Source organism: Carassius auratus, chromosome 32, assembly GCF_003368295.1.
Source record: "Carassius auratus strain Wakin chromosome 32, ASM336829v1, whole genome shotgun sequence".
Taxonomy (NCBI): Eukaryota; Metazoa; Chordata; class Actinopteri; order Cypriniformes; family Cyprinidae; genus Carassius; species Carassius auratus.
Window position 1 is genome coordinate 34,446,452 of NC_039274.1, and position 17,925 is coordinate 34,464,376.

The window sequence follows — 17,925 nt, forward strand, 5'->3', positions numbered from 1 at the left end:
CTTTTTCTCCATAAATGAAGCTGTAGATGAAGAACAGATAGAGACACTTCCTGTAGGGACAGAGACACAACCTGCATTGACCAATGGTGCTTTCACTGAGAATGTTGTCAATGTGCTGCTCAATTTTGAAATCAAGGAGGTAATCAAGCTCTCTTAAGTTCTTATTGTCTCCACATTTGTTGACTGAGAATCTGGAGTGGACTCAGAATCCTGTATCTCTCTCTTTGCAGGTTATGCTGAAGTTGAAAAAGTCCAAAAATGGGAAAGAGTGTCCCTTTTTGGTTCTCCATGTAGCTCAGCTTGGAATCGACACTAAAGTTCGAAAATATGACATGGAGGCCACAACATACATTAAAACCATCTCCATGAAGTCCCTCGAGTTCACTGGTTTGTGGCACGTACAAAGCAACATATTTTCGTTAATAGTTCAGATGAATGAGTTTTTATTTATTTGTTTATTTTCAGATTCAAATGGAGAAGCACTCGGTATAATCAGTTCCTCAGCAGAGTCGGGGGCAGATCTTCTCGAAGTCAAGTACTTTAAGGTAACTGTGTCTTTCTGAATTACACTCATATGAGCACAAAATCACTATTTATAAAACATACCGTACAGTAATTGTCAAAACTTCTTGTGTTAAGTGGTAAGTGACATCAGTACAATTAGATCCAGTCATTAACCATTATGCTTTTTTAACATTTGTGGAGTGGCTCTTCTTTTATCTCTTAAGGGGTATTTTCTCTCTAAAATGTTATAGCAGTGTCTTTTCCACTTAAATGTTCTGTTAAAAGTCTAGAGATATGAATGCATACTAATCAAGTTATGATTAAATGTATACTTGCTGTCTATCTAATATTTCACACAATAGTGATAGATTATAGATCCTCCATTATTCATCCTAGAGTTACAGTTAACTTCTAAGATTCTTCACTAAGCTTCCCAGGACCCATGAATGGAGATCTTAACCTTGTTTGATTCATGTCTTTGTAGGCTGATCAAAATGGGCCCAACTTTGCAAGCCTTTACCAGAATACTGAGCAGAAGATCAGTGTAAGCACGTGTAAATGATGTTAGATAATAAACAGTTTTGGAAATTGAGATGCTAACTTCAGAAGATCTTCATATTGTCTGTGTGTGTCTTTAGGTGGTGTTCTCTTCTTTAGACTTGATGCTGCATACCGAGGCTCTCCTCTCTACCATGGACTTCCTGTCTACTGCCCTGTCCAACAGCAGTCTGCCCTCACCTGAGAGAGAGAGCAAAAAGACTGAAGACACTAGAACTACCTCAACTAAATCCAGTAAACACAGACACGCAATCACTTAAACGGACAAACATGACATTTTTGCAGATGTATGAATGAAGGACTGTTTCTGTCTCAGCTGCACTGAGCTCTCCCTCTGATGGTGACATCATTGACCTGATGGTGAACATGCAGCTCGGAGCATTTAATGTGTTGGTTTGTGACCAGAAGAGCAACATGGCTGACATCAAAATTCAGGGTTAGAATGCATTCCTGCTTTGAAAATGTTCTTGTGTATTACTACATTACTGCTACTTTGAAACTACAATAAACAATGCAGAATCTTCTTTAAAATGTAAATATGTTTTTTTTTTTTTATATATGATATATTTCATTTAGTATTTATATGAATCTCCGCGTGTAGGTTTGGACGGTTCTCTACAGATGCAAGGAACTCAGATGCACATGTCCGCACGTTTGCGTGACTTCATCATCATGAATGTGGATCCTAAAACAATCCACAAGAAGGCAAGCTAGCTAGACCGCTACAGTACACTTTTACAGTTTACTCCTCTTGATCCATTTTAGTTTCCTTTTACTTTGGCTTTTAAATAAACAGGGTACAACAAAAGTGCATTAAGACATCTTATTTAGTTTCTGTTTTTTATGGTTCTCTAGGCCATCTCCATCGTAGGCGACGAGGTGTTCAGCTTCAGGATGAGTCTGACACCCAAAGCCACCGAGGGGGCTGGGTATACAGATACTTCAAAGGTCGATGGCAAAGTCAAACTCAACGTGGGCTGTATTCAAGTGGTCTACCTTCACAAATTCGTCATGTCATTACTGGTGAGTTTAAATTGCACACATGGCCTGCTGATTCAAGCACACAAACACACCTCACTTTTTTTTCTCTACAGAATTTCAGTAATAACTTCCAGACAGCTAAAGAGGCTCTCAGTGCCGCCACGGCTCAGGCCGCAGAGAAAGCAGCTTCCAGTGTGAGGGATTTCGCTCAGAAGAGTTTCAGACTTGCCATGAACATCAGGCTGAAGGCTCCCCTTATCATAATCCCTCAGTCCTCCACATCCCATAATGCTGTGGAGGCGGACCTGGGTCTCATTACTGTGGAGAACAGCTTCTCTCTGCTCCCAGTAGAAGGTCGTCCGCTGCCTGCTGTCATCGATAATATGGATATACAGCTCACACAGCTAAAACTTTCCAGGTAGCCCAATGCCTCAAAGCTTATCTAGGATTCTCAGGCTTAATTTTTTTATACATATATCCAATATGTGTCCATTTAAAGATCTGATAATGAACAGAATTCATTTAATCAATTTTCAAAATCCATATTCTAGTTGTCCATTATACACTATCTCTATACGTACATCTTTTTGTTCAATATTCTCAGAATTTCAATGGAGCAGGACTCAAATCAGCCTAGTTTAAAACTGTTGGAGCCAGTCAACCTCGTTCTGTCTGTTAAACGTAACCTGGCGGCATCATGGTACCAGAAGATGGCTGCCATAGAGGTGGATGGAGATCTGAAGCCTATGAAGGTCTGTTCACATTATGCCAGGACATATTCTCAGAGTTTTTAGAGTTGCAGTGTAACAGAGGTTTTTTTTTTTCTTTATTGACATAATTGCCATTTGAAATGAATCTGTCGTCACATTCTGTCTCTCTGTGGAGTTTACTAGTTTTGGCTGGTCCATTTCTCTTGGATCTGGTAATAATTAATGAAATAGTTTGAGTGATTGTGGGAAAATTTGAAGATTCTCACATTTTCTGACTGTGTTCCAGGTGGCTCTGAGTCAAGATGACCTGACTGTCCTGCTGCGGATCCTGATGGAGAACATCGGAGAGGCGAGCAGTGATCGATCTGACACACCGATCGGCTCAGAGGCAGCCCTCAAACAAGAGAGCGTGCTTGTCAGTGCTCGTGCAGCGACTGGTGAGGGAAGACGCACACACTAATATTCTGTATAATGATTTTTCTCCTAGAGGATGCTCTTGATTTATTTGTGTCTTGTGTAGATTCTGAGGTTCTTGTGGAGAAGCTGTCTGAAAGTAAACTGGGGGACACAGAGCTGCTGGAGAGTGTCAAATTCAGCTTTAATGTGGAGTCCCTTGGCCTTACTCTTTACAGTAACGATCCTGCAAAGGTGCGTATGGAGCCTACAGATTTGTGAACATCAATGACTGTTTAGTTACAGCCCATTCATAAAGAGAGTGCTATAGCTGGTTCTCTCTCTATCGTTTGATCTTTCTCTCTTTCTCTAGCCCTCTGTTCATGAGGAGCAGTCATGTTTAGGTGAATTTATGCTGTGTAAAATGAAGACTTTAGGCAAAATGTTTACTAATGGAAACATGGAGGTCTCCACCATCCTCACCACATGCACACTAGATGACAGGAGGTGCGGTATTCAGAGAGTCACATCCAGGTAGTTTACACACACACACACACACACACACACACTGGTCAAAAGTTTGGTATAATTAAGATGTTGCACCAAATTAGAATGATTTCTAAAGGATCATGTGACTGAAGTAATTGTTGCTGAAAATGCAGCTTTGCCATCACAGAGATAAAGTGCTTTTTAAAATATATTAAAATAGAAAACTGTTGTTTTAAATTGTAATAATATTTCACAATATTACTGTTTTTACTGTGTTTTTGATCAAATAAATATAGCCTTTGTGAGCTTAAATTTAAAAGTCACAATTTTTCCAATGTTTTCCTGGTAATGTATATAAAAATGAATGTTTTTTTTTCTTAATTATAACAGTTTTCAACTAAGAAACACATTTAATCAATATGACATTACTTAAAATGATTTACGGACTGAGCATTTCAGAAGAAAAAAGCATCTGCTAAACAGTTTTACAGTCCTGTTACAGTCCTGCCTCATCCCTCTGGTCTGATCACTCCGTATTATTTTGCCCTGTAGGATGCTGGGAAGGCGTGATGAGGAGACGTCAGAGCCCATGATTGATATGACATACTCTCAGAGTGCGGATGAGCGCTCGGTGGTCGCTGTGCTGCAGAAGCTCTATTTGTGCGCTAGCGTGGAGTTCCTGTTGGCTGTGGCCGACTTTTTTGTGCAAGCCCTGCCCTCAAGTCCACCTACACAGAGAGACAAAACCAATCAGCTGCCACTCAGATATGTCTCAGAGCCCAAAATCCAGAGCGAACCTAATGCAGGTATGAAAGAATGAGTAGTTGCATGCTAAATGTATGTAGATTAAGCAAAGCCACATTAAAAAATTTTGTCATTGAGGGTGTAAAATCAATTGACGTCCAAACATGTGATTAAGTTAGGTTAAGTGTGCCATTTTTGTGCCACCAGAAGCATCAAACAGAACTGCAAAAATAATGATTGTTTCTCGCAGTTCTGGAAATCCAGGAAATGTCAGGGAATTTGAAAAATGTGATTTTGAGTCCTAGAAAAGTCAACATTAACAAAAAATGAATGGTCATGGAAATAGTTACAGTCAGTATATATATTTTCCTGATCAGTTGTAAATTGATACTTCATCTATCATCAACACCAGCTCCGAGAACCAGACTGCGAGCAATTGTGGTGGACCCAGAGATTGTGTTTGTGGCTAACCTGATGAAGGCAGATGCTCCTGCGCTGGTGGCCTCATTCCAGTGTGATTTCAGCTTCCTGTCTGAAGACACGGGCCAGGCAATGAAGGCCAACATCAGAAGCCTCAAAGTGCTCGCCTGCCCCTTTATCAGGACGGAGGGTGACAAAGCTGAGACCACCGTATGCTTACTTGTTTTTCTGTTTTAAATCTATTTTTACAACAGGAATCAATTCTGATGCTTATATTGCGCTTTAAGAGGTGCAGTGAAAAATGTCTTGCAGGCTATATAATTGCAATTGTATGTCATGAATTTGTTTCACTGCAGGTGCTGAGACCATGCTCTGTTGAACTTGAGACCAAAATGCCAACCGATGCCCCATTAACTGGTTCAGTAACTGTAGAGGAGTTCATAGTGAAAGTGGGTGTTATCTGTTTGCCATATCAATATTTTGTGAAAGGAATATGTATTCCACCTTTTCAAACGTTCGGGGTTGGTAAGATTTTTTAATGGTTTTAAAAGAAGTCTCTTAAGCTCACCAAGGCTGCATTTATTTGATATAAATAATATATAAATATAAATAAATAAATAAATATATATATATATATATATATATATATATATATATATATATATATATATATATATAAACAATTGTGCTGTTTAATTTGTGGTAATATTTTTTCCTTCAGGACTGAATAGAAATATAGAGGTACAAAAAGTACAGTTCAAGCTGAAAAAGTACAGCATTTATTTGAACTAGAAATCTATTGTAAATGTCTTTAAATTACTTTACTGTCACTTTTGATTTATATATCAAAAAGTGATATATAAATTATTTTCTGTGTTATTTGTTATTTTCTGTGTAAATATGTACAATATTGTTCAAACATCTCATGTTTCACATATCCCAGGAAAACATGATCTAATCTGTGTTGAACTAACATGCTTTTTCTCTCTTAGATCTCTCCTATCATTCTTAACACTGTCATTACCATCACGGCTGCCATGGCACCCCAACCTAAAGAAGAGCCGTCACAGCAGACGTCAGGTGACCTAAACAGCCTCTGGTCTTTGATGAATGTGGCTAATGCAAACTACTGGTTCCTTGGTGTGGATACAGCCTCCGAGGTCACCGAGAGCTTCAAGGATGTGAACAGCAGTAAGGATGGAGAGAGCTTTGAGATGAAGGTGAAGGTGGTGCAGGTCACGCTGGAGTCAGGTTTGGGGCATCGGACTGTTCCCCTGCTGCTTGCAGAATCCTCATTCACCGGTACTGCTCAGAACTGGTCGTCATTGCTCAGTGTCTCTGCAGATATGACACTGGAGGTGAATTACTTCAATGAGACTCATGCAGTTTGGGAGCCACTGCTTGAGAGAGTGGACAACGGCAAACGGAGGTGGAACCTTAAATTAGATGTAAGTAGAATTGCATCTCTTTTTTTCTCCCAGCTCCAACCCTGTCAGATATGTTGCGGGTTGTTCTGTTGGTGATTATTTGTTTGTGTTTCTGTGTGTAGATGAAGAATAACCCTGTTCGGGATAAAAGTCCAGTTCCTGGGGATGATTTTATTATGTTGCCAGACCCTCGCACAGCCATCACCATATGTTCCAAAGACACCATGAACATCACAGTGTCCAAGTGCTGCCTCACTGTCTTCATCAACCTGGCTAAGGTAATCCATTTTTGAATTACACCTGAATCTTTTTGTTTTTTTTATTGATTAATTAATCTTTTTAATACGTTGGCTATTTTACATTTTCTTTTTAATGGTGTCAAATCGGCATATTAGAATGACTTCTGATGGACACTGAAAACTGAAGTAATGGCTGTAAAAAAATTCAGCTTTGCGGTAACTCTTTATTTTAAGGACCAGTTCTCACTATTAACTAGTTATGCTTATTAGCATGCATATTATTAGCATATTGAATCTTTATTAGTAGTATTTTTTTCTGGACTGGACTATAAGTCGCATTTATTTAGACCCAAGAACCAAGAGAAAACATTACCGTCTCCAGCCGCGAGAGGGCGCTCTATGTCTTTAGTGTAGACTACAGCAGCACTGAGCAGCATAGAGCGCCCTCTCGCGGCTGTAGACGGTAATGTTTTCTCTTGGTTCATTTCTCTTGGTTCATGTCCAATTAATTTTGATAAATAAGTCGCACCTGACTATAAGTCGCAGGACCAGCCAAACTATGAAAAAAATTGTGACTTATAGTCGGGAAAATATCAATACTTATCAATGCTTAATTCTGCATGAGCATATTTTAGATCCCATAATCCTATCATACCTAGACCTAACAGCTAACTTAGTATTAATAAGCAGCAAATTAGGAGTTTATCGAGGCAAAAGTCATAGGTAATAAATAATTAGTTAGTAATAGTCTGTTAAGAATTGGTCCCTAAACTAAAGTTTGGCCAGCTTTATCATCAGAGGAATAAGAAGGTTATTTTAGTTTTTATTAATGTGTTTTTGATCAAATAAATGCAGCCTTGGTGAGCATAAGAGACTTTTAAAAAAGCCTCATCAGCCTCAAACCTTTGAATGGTAATATATGCTACACGTCTAAAAATTACATTTCTCTCTCGTCAGGCGTTCTCAGAGAGCACAGCCTCCACGTTTGACCATTCTCTGAAGGAGAAATCTCCCTACACCATCCGCAATGCATTAGGAATTCCTCTCATTGTTCAGCACAGTGCTAACCTGCGTTTGACTGGCTCGTCCTCGCTGGGTAAACTGCATGAATTGGCCGTGGATAAAAGTGTGGATTTCGAACATTCATCCTTTGAGCGTTCATCACCACTGTCTGCTCTGCAGAGGCAGGAAAGCTGCTTATTCAATCTCAGCATAGGTCAGTAACACGAACAACATACACCTCGTAAACTCTACAAATGCCTTGGGTAATGCCTCACCTAAACCTACCTAGACAGCATTTTTTGGGCATAATATGTTCTTAGAAAGTTCAAGCAGGTCTTTAATCCCCAAAAATGCTGTCTTGGCAGGTCACTCTTAAAGTTTTGAACAGTCTAAATTCCTATACAAAAATAAAAGAAGTCAGATCTGGTTGTTCTATTTGTTAAATTACCTTTATAGATTTTTGATGTTATCCTATAATATTTCAGCTATAGTCTAATCATTTTTAGGTCATGGATTATAGGTAAATTCATAAATGTCCCCTGTGCAGTTCCCTCAGGTTACAGTGAGATTCCAAATATCCCGTTGGGTAAGCCTGGCCGTAGACTCTATAATGTCAGAGGACCCATGCAACGGGATGCTGTGTCTGTTCTGCTTCAGATCGATGCCAGCGAGGGCAACAAGGTCATCACAGTACGGTCCCCCCTACAGGTTTGTCTGCTCGCTTTAACTACAGAGTGCATGCATCTGTTTACTTGTCTGGATAAAGAAATCATTAGTGAAAATGACCCTGTCAAAATCCCTGTGACATTGATTTCTTTTTTATGTGTTAACAGATTAAAAACCATTTCTCGGTGCCTTTTGCCATTCTGAAGTATTCTTCTGAACTTGGAGGGATGGTGAATGTAGGGGTTGCCGAGCCTGAGAAGGAGTGTCATGTTCCTCTAGAAGCTTACAGGTATAAATGGGGGAAGAGTGTAATTGGTTACTTCATTTTAGTGAATTTTGCATTCATTTAAGTCAAATATCGTAACTTACAGTTTTTCAACCTAGGCATGCACATGTGGAGCACATGATGAAAAATAGTCTAGAATCAACTTTATGCTTTTATTATGAATTAATTTCATATGAACTAATCCAAACGGAAACACATGCTAGTTGCTTATTTAATGCACCGGTGGGCTTTAGATAACGTTTACATTATATGAAATTGCTAACTGGAGAATATAAATTAAACACAAAAACACAAAAAAACACATACTTTAGATTTTTTCCACATAACTGCTCTTGGTTGGATAACTGTAGCTTTAATTTGCCATCTTAGAGTGAATATTAATACAAAGCTAAAACAAAGACCTAAAAATGGTCCAAAATAAATACATTAAAGAATTCTGCTACTCTGTCCTGCTGTAACTGGAAATATATATATATATAGTTTTCTTTTCTTTGCAGGCAGTGTGTTTTTATTGGTTTTGTGCTTTATGATGTAACTTTCTGTGCTCTGTGTATTACTTCAGGAGTCAGTTGTTCTTGCTGCCTGTCGGTCCTTTAGAACATCTGTATGGTGCGTCCACCACATGCATCGCATGGAAGGAGCAGGTGCACGTGAGCTTAGAGGTGCAAGCAGTGCTGCAGTGTCCCGCGACAGAGAGCAGCTTTCTGCCACTGGTGGTGAACACACTGGCAGTGCCTGATGACCTCAGCCACATCGGCAGCCATGAGCAAGGGGACTGGGACCCTGCTTACGTCATCCACCTGCACCCAGCTGTCACTCTCAAAAACCTGCTACCTTACTCAATACGTTACCTGCTGGAGGTGCAGAACATTGCTGTTTTGATACACAAATGCCTCAGCACATTTGGCATACACATTTTGCGGCTTGTTGACACTTTTTATGTTTTTGAAGGAAGGCTGCATCAATTTAATAAAAAAATACAGTAAAAAAACAGTAATATGGTGAAATATTGTTACAATTAGAAATAACTGTTTTCTATTTTTATTCTTCAGTGTCACATAATTCTTCAGAAATCATTCTATTAATTTACTCAACAAATACATATGCATGTAATGCAAAAAAATATAATGCATCCTTGCTGAATAAAAGTCTAAAAAAATCATACTCATCCAAACATTTGTATATGACACATTTGTATTGATTATAAAATCAGTGTAATATTAGCCAGCAGTCGTTTATTAAAAACACATCTCATCTCCCACAGGGTTCTGCTGACTTCTCCGAGCTTCAGGAGGGCAGTTCGGCGGATGTGCTGAATTCGAATGTTGGCGGTGAATTAATGAAGCTTGTTTTGATCAAGTACCACGGTCGCAACTGGAATGGAAATATGAGGATTAGCAAAGAAATGCCTGAGTTCTTGTCCATCAGCTTCACCTGCGACACACAAGAAGGACTGACCGTGGACCTGTGTGTGCATGTGTCTCGAGTGAATGGCAAAATGGTCCTCTCCGTTTACAGTCCGTACTGGATCATCAATAAAACGTCCCGTGTGCTGCAGTATCGTGCAGAAGATACATATGTGAAACATCCATCTGACTTCAGAGACGTCATTCTGTTCTCCTTCAAAAAGAAGAATTTCTTCAACAAGAATAAGGTTGGATTGGGCCTGTACAGCTATATAAGCCAAATATCTAAAACAATTAAATCATGAATGTCAACATGAACCTTAATGTGTTTGGGCTGTAATGTTCAGAAAGCCATGTTTTACTCCACTGTTTTAGATTTTGGTGCGAAATGTTCTGGAAGTACTTCATAAATGTACATGCTGCTCTTCCGTTTAGTTGCAGCTCTGTGTGTCCACCAGCTCATGGTCCAATGGCTTCTCGCTGGACACCGTTGGTAGCTACGGATGTGTGCGTTGTCCAAACAAAAGCGGGGACTACTTGGTAAATGCTTTGAACATTTAATGAAATAAGAGCAGAGATGCACTCTGAGAGTGATTACATTTGTCTAAAATCTGTTTTGATGTCCAGGTTGGGGTTAGCATCCAGATGAGCAGCTTTAATCTGACACGGATTGTTACCATGAGTCCTTTCTACACGCTAGTCAATAAGTCCTCGTTTGAGCTGGAGGTTGGAGAGGTGCAAAACAACAACGGTTTCAGCTGCAAGTGGCACTACATCTCCTCCACAGAGGTCAGTGCTGAATCCGTCTTTTATTAAAGGCTGAAGTATCCCTACACCATGTGTGTGTTTAGCGTATGATTGTGTGTGTTACAGTGTTTGCCTTTTTGGCCTGAGGCCAGCACAGGGAAGCTGTGTGTACGGGTTGTGGGATCTGAATCTAGCTCCAAATCGTTCTTCTTCAACAAGCAGGACAACGGAACTCTGCTGCGCATGGAACAGGTGAACATGATCTGCCTGGAAACATGATGCTAAATGTACTTTATCAAACCATACTGATCGCTTAATTCTAATCTTGGTTCCCATCAGTATGGTGGCGTGATAGTGGATGTGAATATTGCAGACCACTCCACTGTCATCAGCTTCACTGATTACTATGATGGAGCTGCACCTGCATTGGTTTTGAATCACACAACTGCAGCCACTGTCAACTTCAGACAGAGGTCAGTACCTCTCCAGTATTTCACTTCATATATACTTGATGAATGAAAAGTCTGAATATGTCTGATTAGAAAGTCCCTGCAAAAACTTTTCTGTGGTTGTCACGATACCCATGTTTCAGTAGTTAATAGTATCAATACCATAATTAATACGCAAATCTTTTTTACTAGTTATGATACCATAACAAAAACTAATTGTTATTAAAAAACATAATTACATGAAAACAATGTTTACTTACATGAGAAATACTTGAAGACTACATTGCATTGTTTATTAAGTCAGTAGGAAAATAAAGACGAAAGAAAGAAATTCCACACAAAATAAATTAATAATAACAAATAAAATACATTACAGTTCAAAAGTTTGGGGTCAGTAAGATTTTTTTTATTATTAATTAATACATTTATTATTATTTGTCCAAGCATGGCAAAAAAAGGTTACTAGAAATATAAATAAATTGTTTGTTTGATTTTTTTATTCATCAAATAATCCTAAAATATATATATATATATATATATATATATATATATATATATATATATATATATATATATATATATATATATATATATCACTGTTTCCACACAAACAGTACAACTGTTTTCAACATTGATAATAATAAGAAATGTTTCCTGAGCACATTAGAACGATTTCTGAAGGATCATGTGAAATGATATACAGTACTAGAGTGGACTAAAAATTCAACTTTGCCATCATAGGAATACATTAAATTTGAAATTATATTAAAATATATTTTAGTAAGCCCAAATTTAAAAAGTCTAATTTGCAGATTCAGTACAGTATTTTTACACTTCTTTGGCTGTTTTCATGCATTCAGACAAAGTGCCTTTGACCATTCAGAAGCACACCTGCATGATTATCAGGGACAAATGCTCCTTTTTATCAACTGTGGTACCAAAATAATGGTACTTTTGACTGTGTCACTGTGCTTGTGCAGAGGCTGTGAGGAGTCTTGGGCACTGAGACCAGGTGAAGCTCAGCGTTTTGCATGGGATGATCCAGCAGGGGAGCGGAAGCTTTGCTGGAGCTGTGAAGACCACAGCGGAGAACTGGACCTTGTAAAGGTTAGAGAGAAATCCTGGGTTAGTGAATCTCATGATCTGCTAATATTACTGGTCATGTCATTGCCATGTTGTTTTCTTTAGGACGAGTGTGGGCAGTTTGCTTACAGCAGCTTAGTTCAGATATACTGGGTGTCTTTCCTGGACGGCCGACAGCGGGTGCTGATCTTCACTGAGGATGTTGGCATAGTCTCAAAAGCACAGCAGGCAGAGGCTCTGGAGCAGTCCCAGCAAGAAGTCAACATTTCATTAAAGAACCTGGGCCTGTCACTCATCAACAATGACATCAGGCAGGAGATTGCATACGTTGGCATCACCAGGTGACTAAACCCACACACAGCAGCCATAAAATGAATCATTCAGAATGATTATGGCCTTTTAAAGGGGAACATAAATGCCACTCTTGTGATTGTTGATGGTTAAGAACTGTGTTTTTAAGTTCTGGTGTGGTTTGGGAGATGAGACCAAAGAACCGCTGGAAGTCCTTTAACCACAAGAACATTGGACTGCTGGAGAAAGCCTACCAGGACCATATCAACAGCAAGAGTGAACCAGGCTGGACTAGACTAGAAACTGGCCTAGAGGTAATAAAGGATTTTACTGAAATAAAGTTTGATTAGTAAGATCATTATGATGCTGAGACATTACCGTCTTCTCTTTTTTGTTTTTGTTATAACAGGTGAACTTTGGAAGATTTCCCATGGTGATGAGACAGCCATTTTCCAGCCCTATCAGGAGAAACTTCCTGCCTGGCATTCGTATTGAGTTGAAACAGTCGCCTCACCAGAGGAGTTTACGTGCACAGCTCTATTGGCTACAGGTAACGCCCACACACAATGTACCTGTTGAATATCACACTTCCATCATTTTTGGCATTTGTTCAATTGTTATGTGCACCATTCCAGGTGGATAATCAGCTTCCGGGAGCTATATTTCCTACCGTGTTTCATCCTGTTCCTCTTCCAAAATCTATTGTTCAAGACTCAGGTACGAGCACCAGTTAGCATATGAAGGCTTCATTTAGGCTAATTCGCTTCTAAATGCACATTTAGAGTGAGTGGACATGAACACACCATATCTTACCTTTATCCTTAGAGCCGAAGCCGTTTATCGACGTTAGCATCATCACAAGGTTTAATGAGCACAGCCAAGTCATGCAGTTTAAGTAAGTGATGGCACATTTATTTCATAGTTTTGATGACTTTTATTTTTGATGACTATTGTTTTAATTTGGGAAACATAGTGAAGTAAGGAATGAGTAGATCCAACCTTTGACTGGCATCGGTTGTTTTTGTGTAGGTACTTTATGGCATTAGTGCAGGAGATGGCAGTGAAGATCGATCAAGGCTTCTTGGGAGCAATCCTCGCCTTATTTACCCCAGCTACCGACTCCCAGGATAGTAAAGAAAGGGTAACTACTGCTTTTTTCAACTATGTGTTTTTGTCAGTCACAGTTTTATACTAATAAAATAATCCATAATGATTGCAGTAGCAACCACTTCCTCCATAATTACTTTCTTTTGTTCTTGTGTGGTAATATGGTGTGGCTTTATGTAATGTGACTGAAGAGGGGACTGGAGACATGAGTTTGTGTTTCTCTCTGCTTCAGAATAAGCTGATAGAGAAGGATCTGGAGGCGCTGCAGGCTCAGCTGATGGAGAGCTCCATGACAGACACCTCAGGCCTGAGCTTCTTTGAGCATTTCCACATCTCTCCTATTAAAGTAATGAACCAGCACCACTGTCCACTCCAAAACACAGCACATGTTCTCTTCAGGCTCACTTGACACAGAGATTTGAAACTCTCTAGTTTCAGTTTCTCACATGCATTAGCATGGCAGGACTGTTACACACAGTGCACTACCATTCAGTAGATTGGGGTCGATAACCTGTTTCTCTACAAAGTCTCAACGATATTGCATTTATTTGTCAAATATACAGAAAAACAGTATTATTCAGATATTGAATAACATTGAATTAAAATAATTGTTTGACAAAAAATGATTCTTTTCTTATTCTTGTACATCCTTAAAAACTGTGATCTTTGATTCTTTGATTAAATAGAAGGTTCAAAAGAACCAGGTTCATTTATAATAGAAATCTTAAATGCGTTTATTCTTTTGTAGTAATGTCAAATGATTGATAAATTGCTCAAGGATTTCCTTGACAGGTAGCCACATCAAACTGTAAAATGAGAGGTAATAGTTTATGACTGTGTGTGTTCATGTAGCTGCACCTGAGTCTGTCTCTGGGCTCCAGCGGAGATGAATCTGAGCAGGGTGATATGGTTGCAATCCAGTCCGTCAACCTCCTGCTCAAAAGCATTGGTGCCACACTAACTGATGTAGATGATCTGATTTTCAAGTAAGACTTTGAGCTGTGCATGCACCCTAATAATGTCTTCCACATTAGCGTCGACTGACATCCTTTTGCCTCACTCTTCGTTACAGACTGGCTTACTTTGAGGTGAAATATCAGTTCTACCGACGAGAGAAACTGATGTGGACGGTGATCAGACACTACTCTGAACAAGTGGGTGATCTAAATACACCCTCGTGCAATGTCAGAGTTCATTACATGAGCAAACGCTCTCCAACACAATTACATTTCCACTTGAAATCATTGTACCAGAAGGATGTTCAGAGTCTGTTTCTCTCCTCATAGTTCCTAACGCAGATGTACGTGCTGGTTTTGGGTCTGGATGTTCTTGGAAATCCATTCGGACTGATCCGAGGTTTATCAGAAGGAGTGGAGGCTTTCTTCTACGAGCCCATCCAGGTCTGACACATGCTGTTCATTTATCTGTCTGTTCAGGCCACATCATTTCATTCACTACAGATGTGAGTGTGTTGTCTTTCAAATGACAGACACGAGTACAGCTTTGACTACATAGAAAAGAGTGTGTCAGATATGATACCACAGGAATTTGAGGAAAAATGTAAATGTCTGTCACCACTGTAATGCATGTAATGATGTATTAGGGCCACTAAAGTGACCATCAAATCATTTAATCCTTAAATTAAACAAAACCATTTTATTAAGATATTCTTAGAGTGGGAACTGATATTTGCATGTATTTTAATATATGCAGCCTGCTGTATTATTAATTAAATATATATATATATTATTTATTTATATAACTTTAATATATTTAAATTCCGCTTTTTGTCCTGTGGTTCTACAGTTCGATTTAAAAAATCTTCTACATTTCTGACAGTTCTTTCATGTGTCAGGTTTTACAAGGTTATCATGTTATGATTTGTGTGGATTGATAACATTTGTTTGTGCGTGTGTAGGGGGCTGTTCAAGGACCCGAGGAATTTGCAGAAGGTTTTGTTATCGGTGTTCGAAGTTTACTGGGCCACACCGTGGGTAAGACTCCCTGCTTTCCTGCTTTTCTCTCTCAAACCCACATACAGTATACACACAGAGGATCCTTAATGCACATGATTATTTTCGACATTATCTTTCTAGGGGGCGCAGCGGGCATGGTGTCTCGTATAACAGGCACAGTAGGAAAAGGCTTGGCTGCCATCACTATGGACAAAGAGTATCAGCAGAAACGGAGGGAGGAGATGAACAGACCCACTAAAGACTTCGGAGAGAGTCTGGCTAAAGGTGGAAAGGGTTTCCTGAAGGTACACAAATAGAAAAGAATCCAAGACGACATCAAAGCATTTGGCTTTCCATTTTATGCATTATAGATAATAGCACTCCATTGTTTGTTAGCATGAACTGACTTCTGTCATTCCTCTGTTCTCCTTCAGGGAGTGGTTGGTGGAGTAACAGGAATTGTGACTAAACCAGTGGAAGGTATGGCTGTTTACTGCTCATGCAACGCTCACTTGGATAACTTTGATCTTTTGTGTATTCAGTAATGCCAAAAATGATTGGGAATTGAAAATGCACAAATACATATAACTCCGACCTTCACAGTGATGCATAATATATTGTCATTGGTTTAGGGGCGAAGAAAGAGGGAGCTGCAGGCTTCTTCAAAGGCGTTGGGAAAGGCCTGGTTGGAGTGGTGGCCAGACCTACAGGGGGCATCATAGACATGGCAAGCAGTACTTTTCAGGGCATTCAAAGGTGAGACAGATGCAGATGAATATTATATCTACATCCACACATATCAACACAGACTCACACATTCGGACAGCCATGTACACATATACCACCGCTCCAGTGTTTTGGGTTAGTAAGGTTTTTTTAAACTTATACTGGCATATTAATTCAGCAAAGACACATTAAATATATTTCAAATAGAGCTATTTTTATTTTTTATATTTCACAATATTACTGTTTCTGATTAAATAAATGCTGCCTTGTTGAGCATAAGGGACTTTTTATTAAAAAACAAAACAAAAAAGAAAAGCTTACTGACCTCAAACATTTAAGCGCATAATTATTTCTTCTAAATGATTTTTGTTTAAGCAACATTTTGAGCCCAAATCTTGTATGTGGTCATAATAATACCGCAAGTGGTTTTACGAGGGCACACGTTTAGTCATTTTTGCAGAGTAGAAATCTTGTCATTCGTACTGATGTGCACTTTACATACACATTTTGGAAAAGAAAATTAGATTAATGATATCCATTAATTTTCTGATATACTGTCAGCTGAGTGTCGGTGTCCTAATTCGTGTCTATGTTGTCTGTTTTTTTTTTTCTCACATTGTGTTGCTTTTGTTTTTCTGTGTGTCAACTAATTTTGTGACTCTTTCTTTCATGTTTTTTCATAAGTTAATTCCTGGATGTGTTTGTTCTTTTTAGTTCAGTGAGTATTTGGAAGCTCATGCGTGTAAATGTGTACAAATGTGCAGGACTGAATGACTGAAGTGTGAATGTATGTTACCCAAAGACATGACGGTGAATGATCCCTCTGCATTCACTCAGTAGGGTTTGCTTGTTTTCTTGGGTCTAACAAAAGTGAATTTTGCAGCATGAAAGAATTTTCAATCTACAGGGAATGAATGGTTGAAAGGTAAGCATTGCATCATGGGAAGCAAAGGATGTGAGCTGTAGCGCAGAGCATTCTGCCATAATCTACAGTTCAAGAATCCCCTTATAACTGGAGTAATTAACATGTGCCTATTTCCCATCATTGTTACATTTGCTTCTGATCTCCACACCCCTTTCACTGGTGCATTTTGGGGAATGGAAAGTCTGATGAGCAGAGCACAGTACAAATTAAGTACAGATAAGCACATATACTCATGTAATATGCTCCTTTGAAACCAAAGGTTCAAATGGTGTGTGATGTCTTTATAATCATAGTTAAAGGAATAGTTCAAACAAATAAAAATGGTCATCATTTACTCACCTTCAACCTGTTTGAAATTCATTCTTCTGTGGAACATAAAATAAGTTATTTTAAAAAAATGTTCCGTGGACCCTTTGTAAGTGACGACGAGTTATAATTAACATCATAAATCTAGTAAAGCGTATATACTTTTGTTTCATTTCACTGGTCAGATCTTCTTTTATAAAGTCGGAGAAATGCTATCATGCATAGTTTTTTCTTCTTTAGCTATTGGAGCAAATGGAAATTCAAAAATGATATTTGTGGTTGTGTCAGTTTGCCACTGTTTTTTTGACCAAACTTTGAAGACATCTGCTGTTGACACCTGCAGTGACTGACACCTAATGTGAAAAGGATCTATTGAGTTTCATTATATGGACAAATACATCTTTTGTGTTCCACAGAAGGAAGAATGTTACATGGGGTTGTGTAAATGAGGTTAATTGTGGGTGAACTTTGGATAATGTCCCTCTTTCTGACTGCTCTGCTTGTCAGACCA

The 17,925-nt window shown here is 38.9% G+C and overlaps 1 protein-coding gene across 7 annotated transcripts in view; it reads left to right on the top strand.

Annotated features, from left to right (window-relative positions):
* The window catches only part of LOC113052295 (vacuolar protein sorting-associated protein 13C-like), a 44,115-nt gene that overhangs the window by 21,118 nt on the left and 5,072 nt on the right, over positions 1–17,925 (top strand). For 5 of the 7 annotated variants that reach the window (XM_026216732.1, XM_026216725.1, XM_026216728.1 and 2 more), the window contains 42 exons: positions 21–139; positions 231–387; positions 466–545; positions 989–1,048; positions 1,143–1,296; positions 1,379–1,498; positions 1,664–1,767; positions 1,918–2,085; positions 2,157–2,461; positions 2,648–2,795; positions 3,040–3,190; positions 3,274–3,401; positions 3,520–3,680; positions 4,188–4,441; positions 4,792–5,009; positions 5,156–5,248; positions 5,792–6,247; positions 6,349–6,504; positions 7,423–7,681; positions 8,015–8,175; positions 8,301–8,422; positions 8,982–9,279; positions 9,684–10,073; positions 10,261–10,365; positions 10,453–10,614; positions 10,699–10,824; positions 10,912–11,045; positions 12,002–12,128; positions 12,210–12,445; positions 12,565–12,709; positions 12,805–12,945; positions 13,031–13,112; positions 13,221–13,290; positions 13,425–13,536; positions 13,735–13,848; positions 14,355–14,488; positions 14,575–14,656; positions 14,789–14,902; positions 15,421–15,496; positions 15,599–15,762; positions 15,892–15,937; positions 16,090–16,213. In XM_026216732.1, the coding sequence (XP_026072517.1) occupies positions 21–139; positions 231–387; positions 466–545; positions 989–1,048; positions 1,143–1,296; positions 1,379–1,498; positions 1,664–1,767; positions 1,918–2,085; positions 2,157–2,461; positions 2,648–2,795; positions 3,040–3,190; positions 3,274–3,401; positions 3,520–3,680; positions 4,188–4,441; positions 4,792–5,009; positions 5,156–5,248; positions 5,792–6,247; positions 6,349–6,504; positions 7,423–7,681; positions 8,015–8,175; positions 8,301–8,422; positions 8,982–9,279; positions 9,684–10,073; positions 10,261–10,365; positions 10,453–10,614; positions 10,699–10,824; positions 10,912–11,045; positions 12,002–12,128; positions 12,210–12,445; positions 12,565–12,709; positions 12,805–12,945; positions 13,031–13,112; positions 13,221–13,290; positions 13,425–13,536; positions 13,735–13,848; positions 14,355–14,488; positions 14,575–14,656; positions 14,789–14,902; positions 15,421–15,496; positions 15,599–15,762; positions 15,892–15,937; positions 16,090–16,213 (6,556 nt within the window). The remainder of the gene's footprint in view (positions 1–20; positions 140–230; positions 388–465; positions 546–988; positions 1,049–1,142; positions 1,297–1,378; positions 1,499–1,663; positions 1,768–1,917; positions 2,086–2,156; positions 2,462–2,647; positions 2,796–3,039; positions 3,191–3,273; positions 3,402–3,519; positions 3,681–4,187; positions 4,442–4,791; positions 5,010–5,155; positions 5,249–5,791; positions 6,248–6,348; positions 6,505–7,422; positions 7,682–8,014; positions 8,176–8,300; positions 8,423–8,981; positions 9,280–9,683; positions 10,074–10,260; positions 10,366–10,452; positions 10,615–10,698; positions 10,825–10,911; positions 11,046–12,001; positions 12,129–12,209; positions 12,446–12,564; positions 12,710–12,804; positions 12,946–13,030; positions 13,113–13,220; positions 13,291–13,424; positions 13,537–13,734; positions 13,849–14,354; positions 14,489–14,574; positions 14,657–14,788; positions 14,903–15,420; positions 15,497–15,598; positions 15,763–15,891; positions 15,938–16,089; positions 16,214–17,925) is intronic. The other 2 variants (XM_026216729.1, XM_026216731.1) reach the window with 1 other exon arrangement.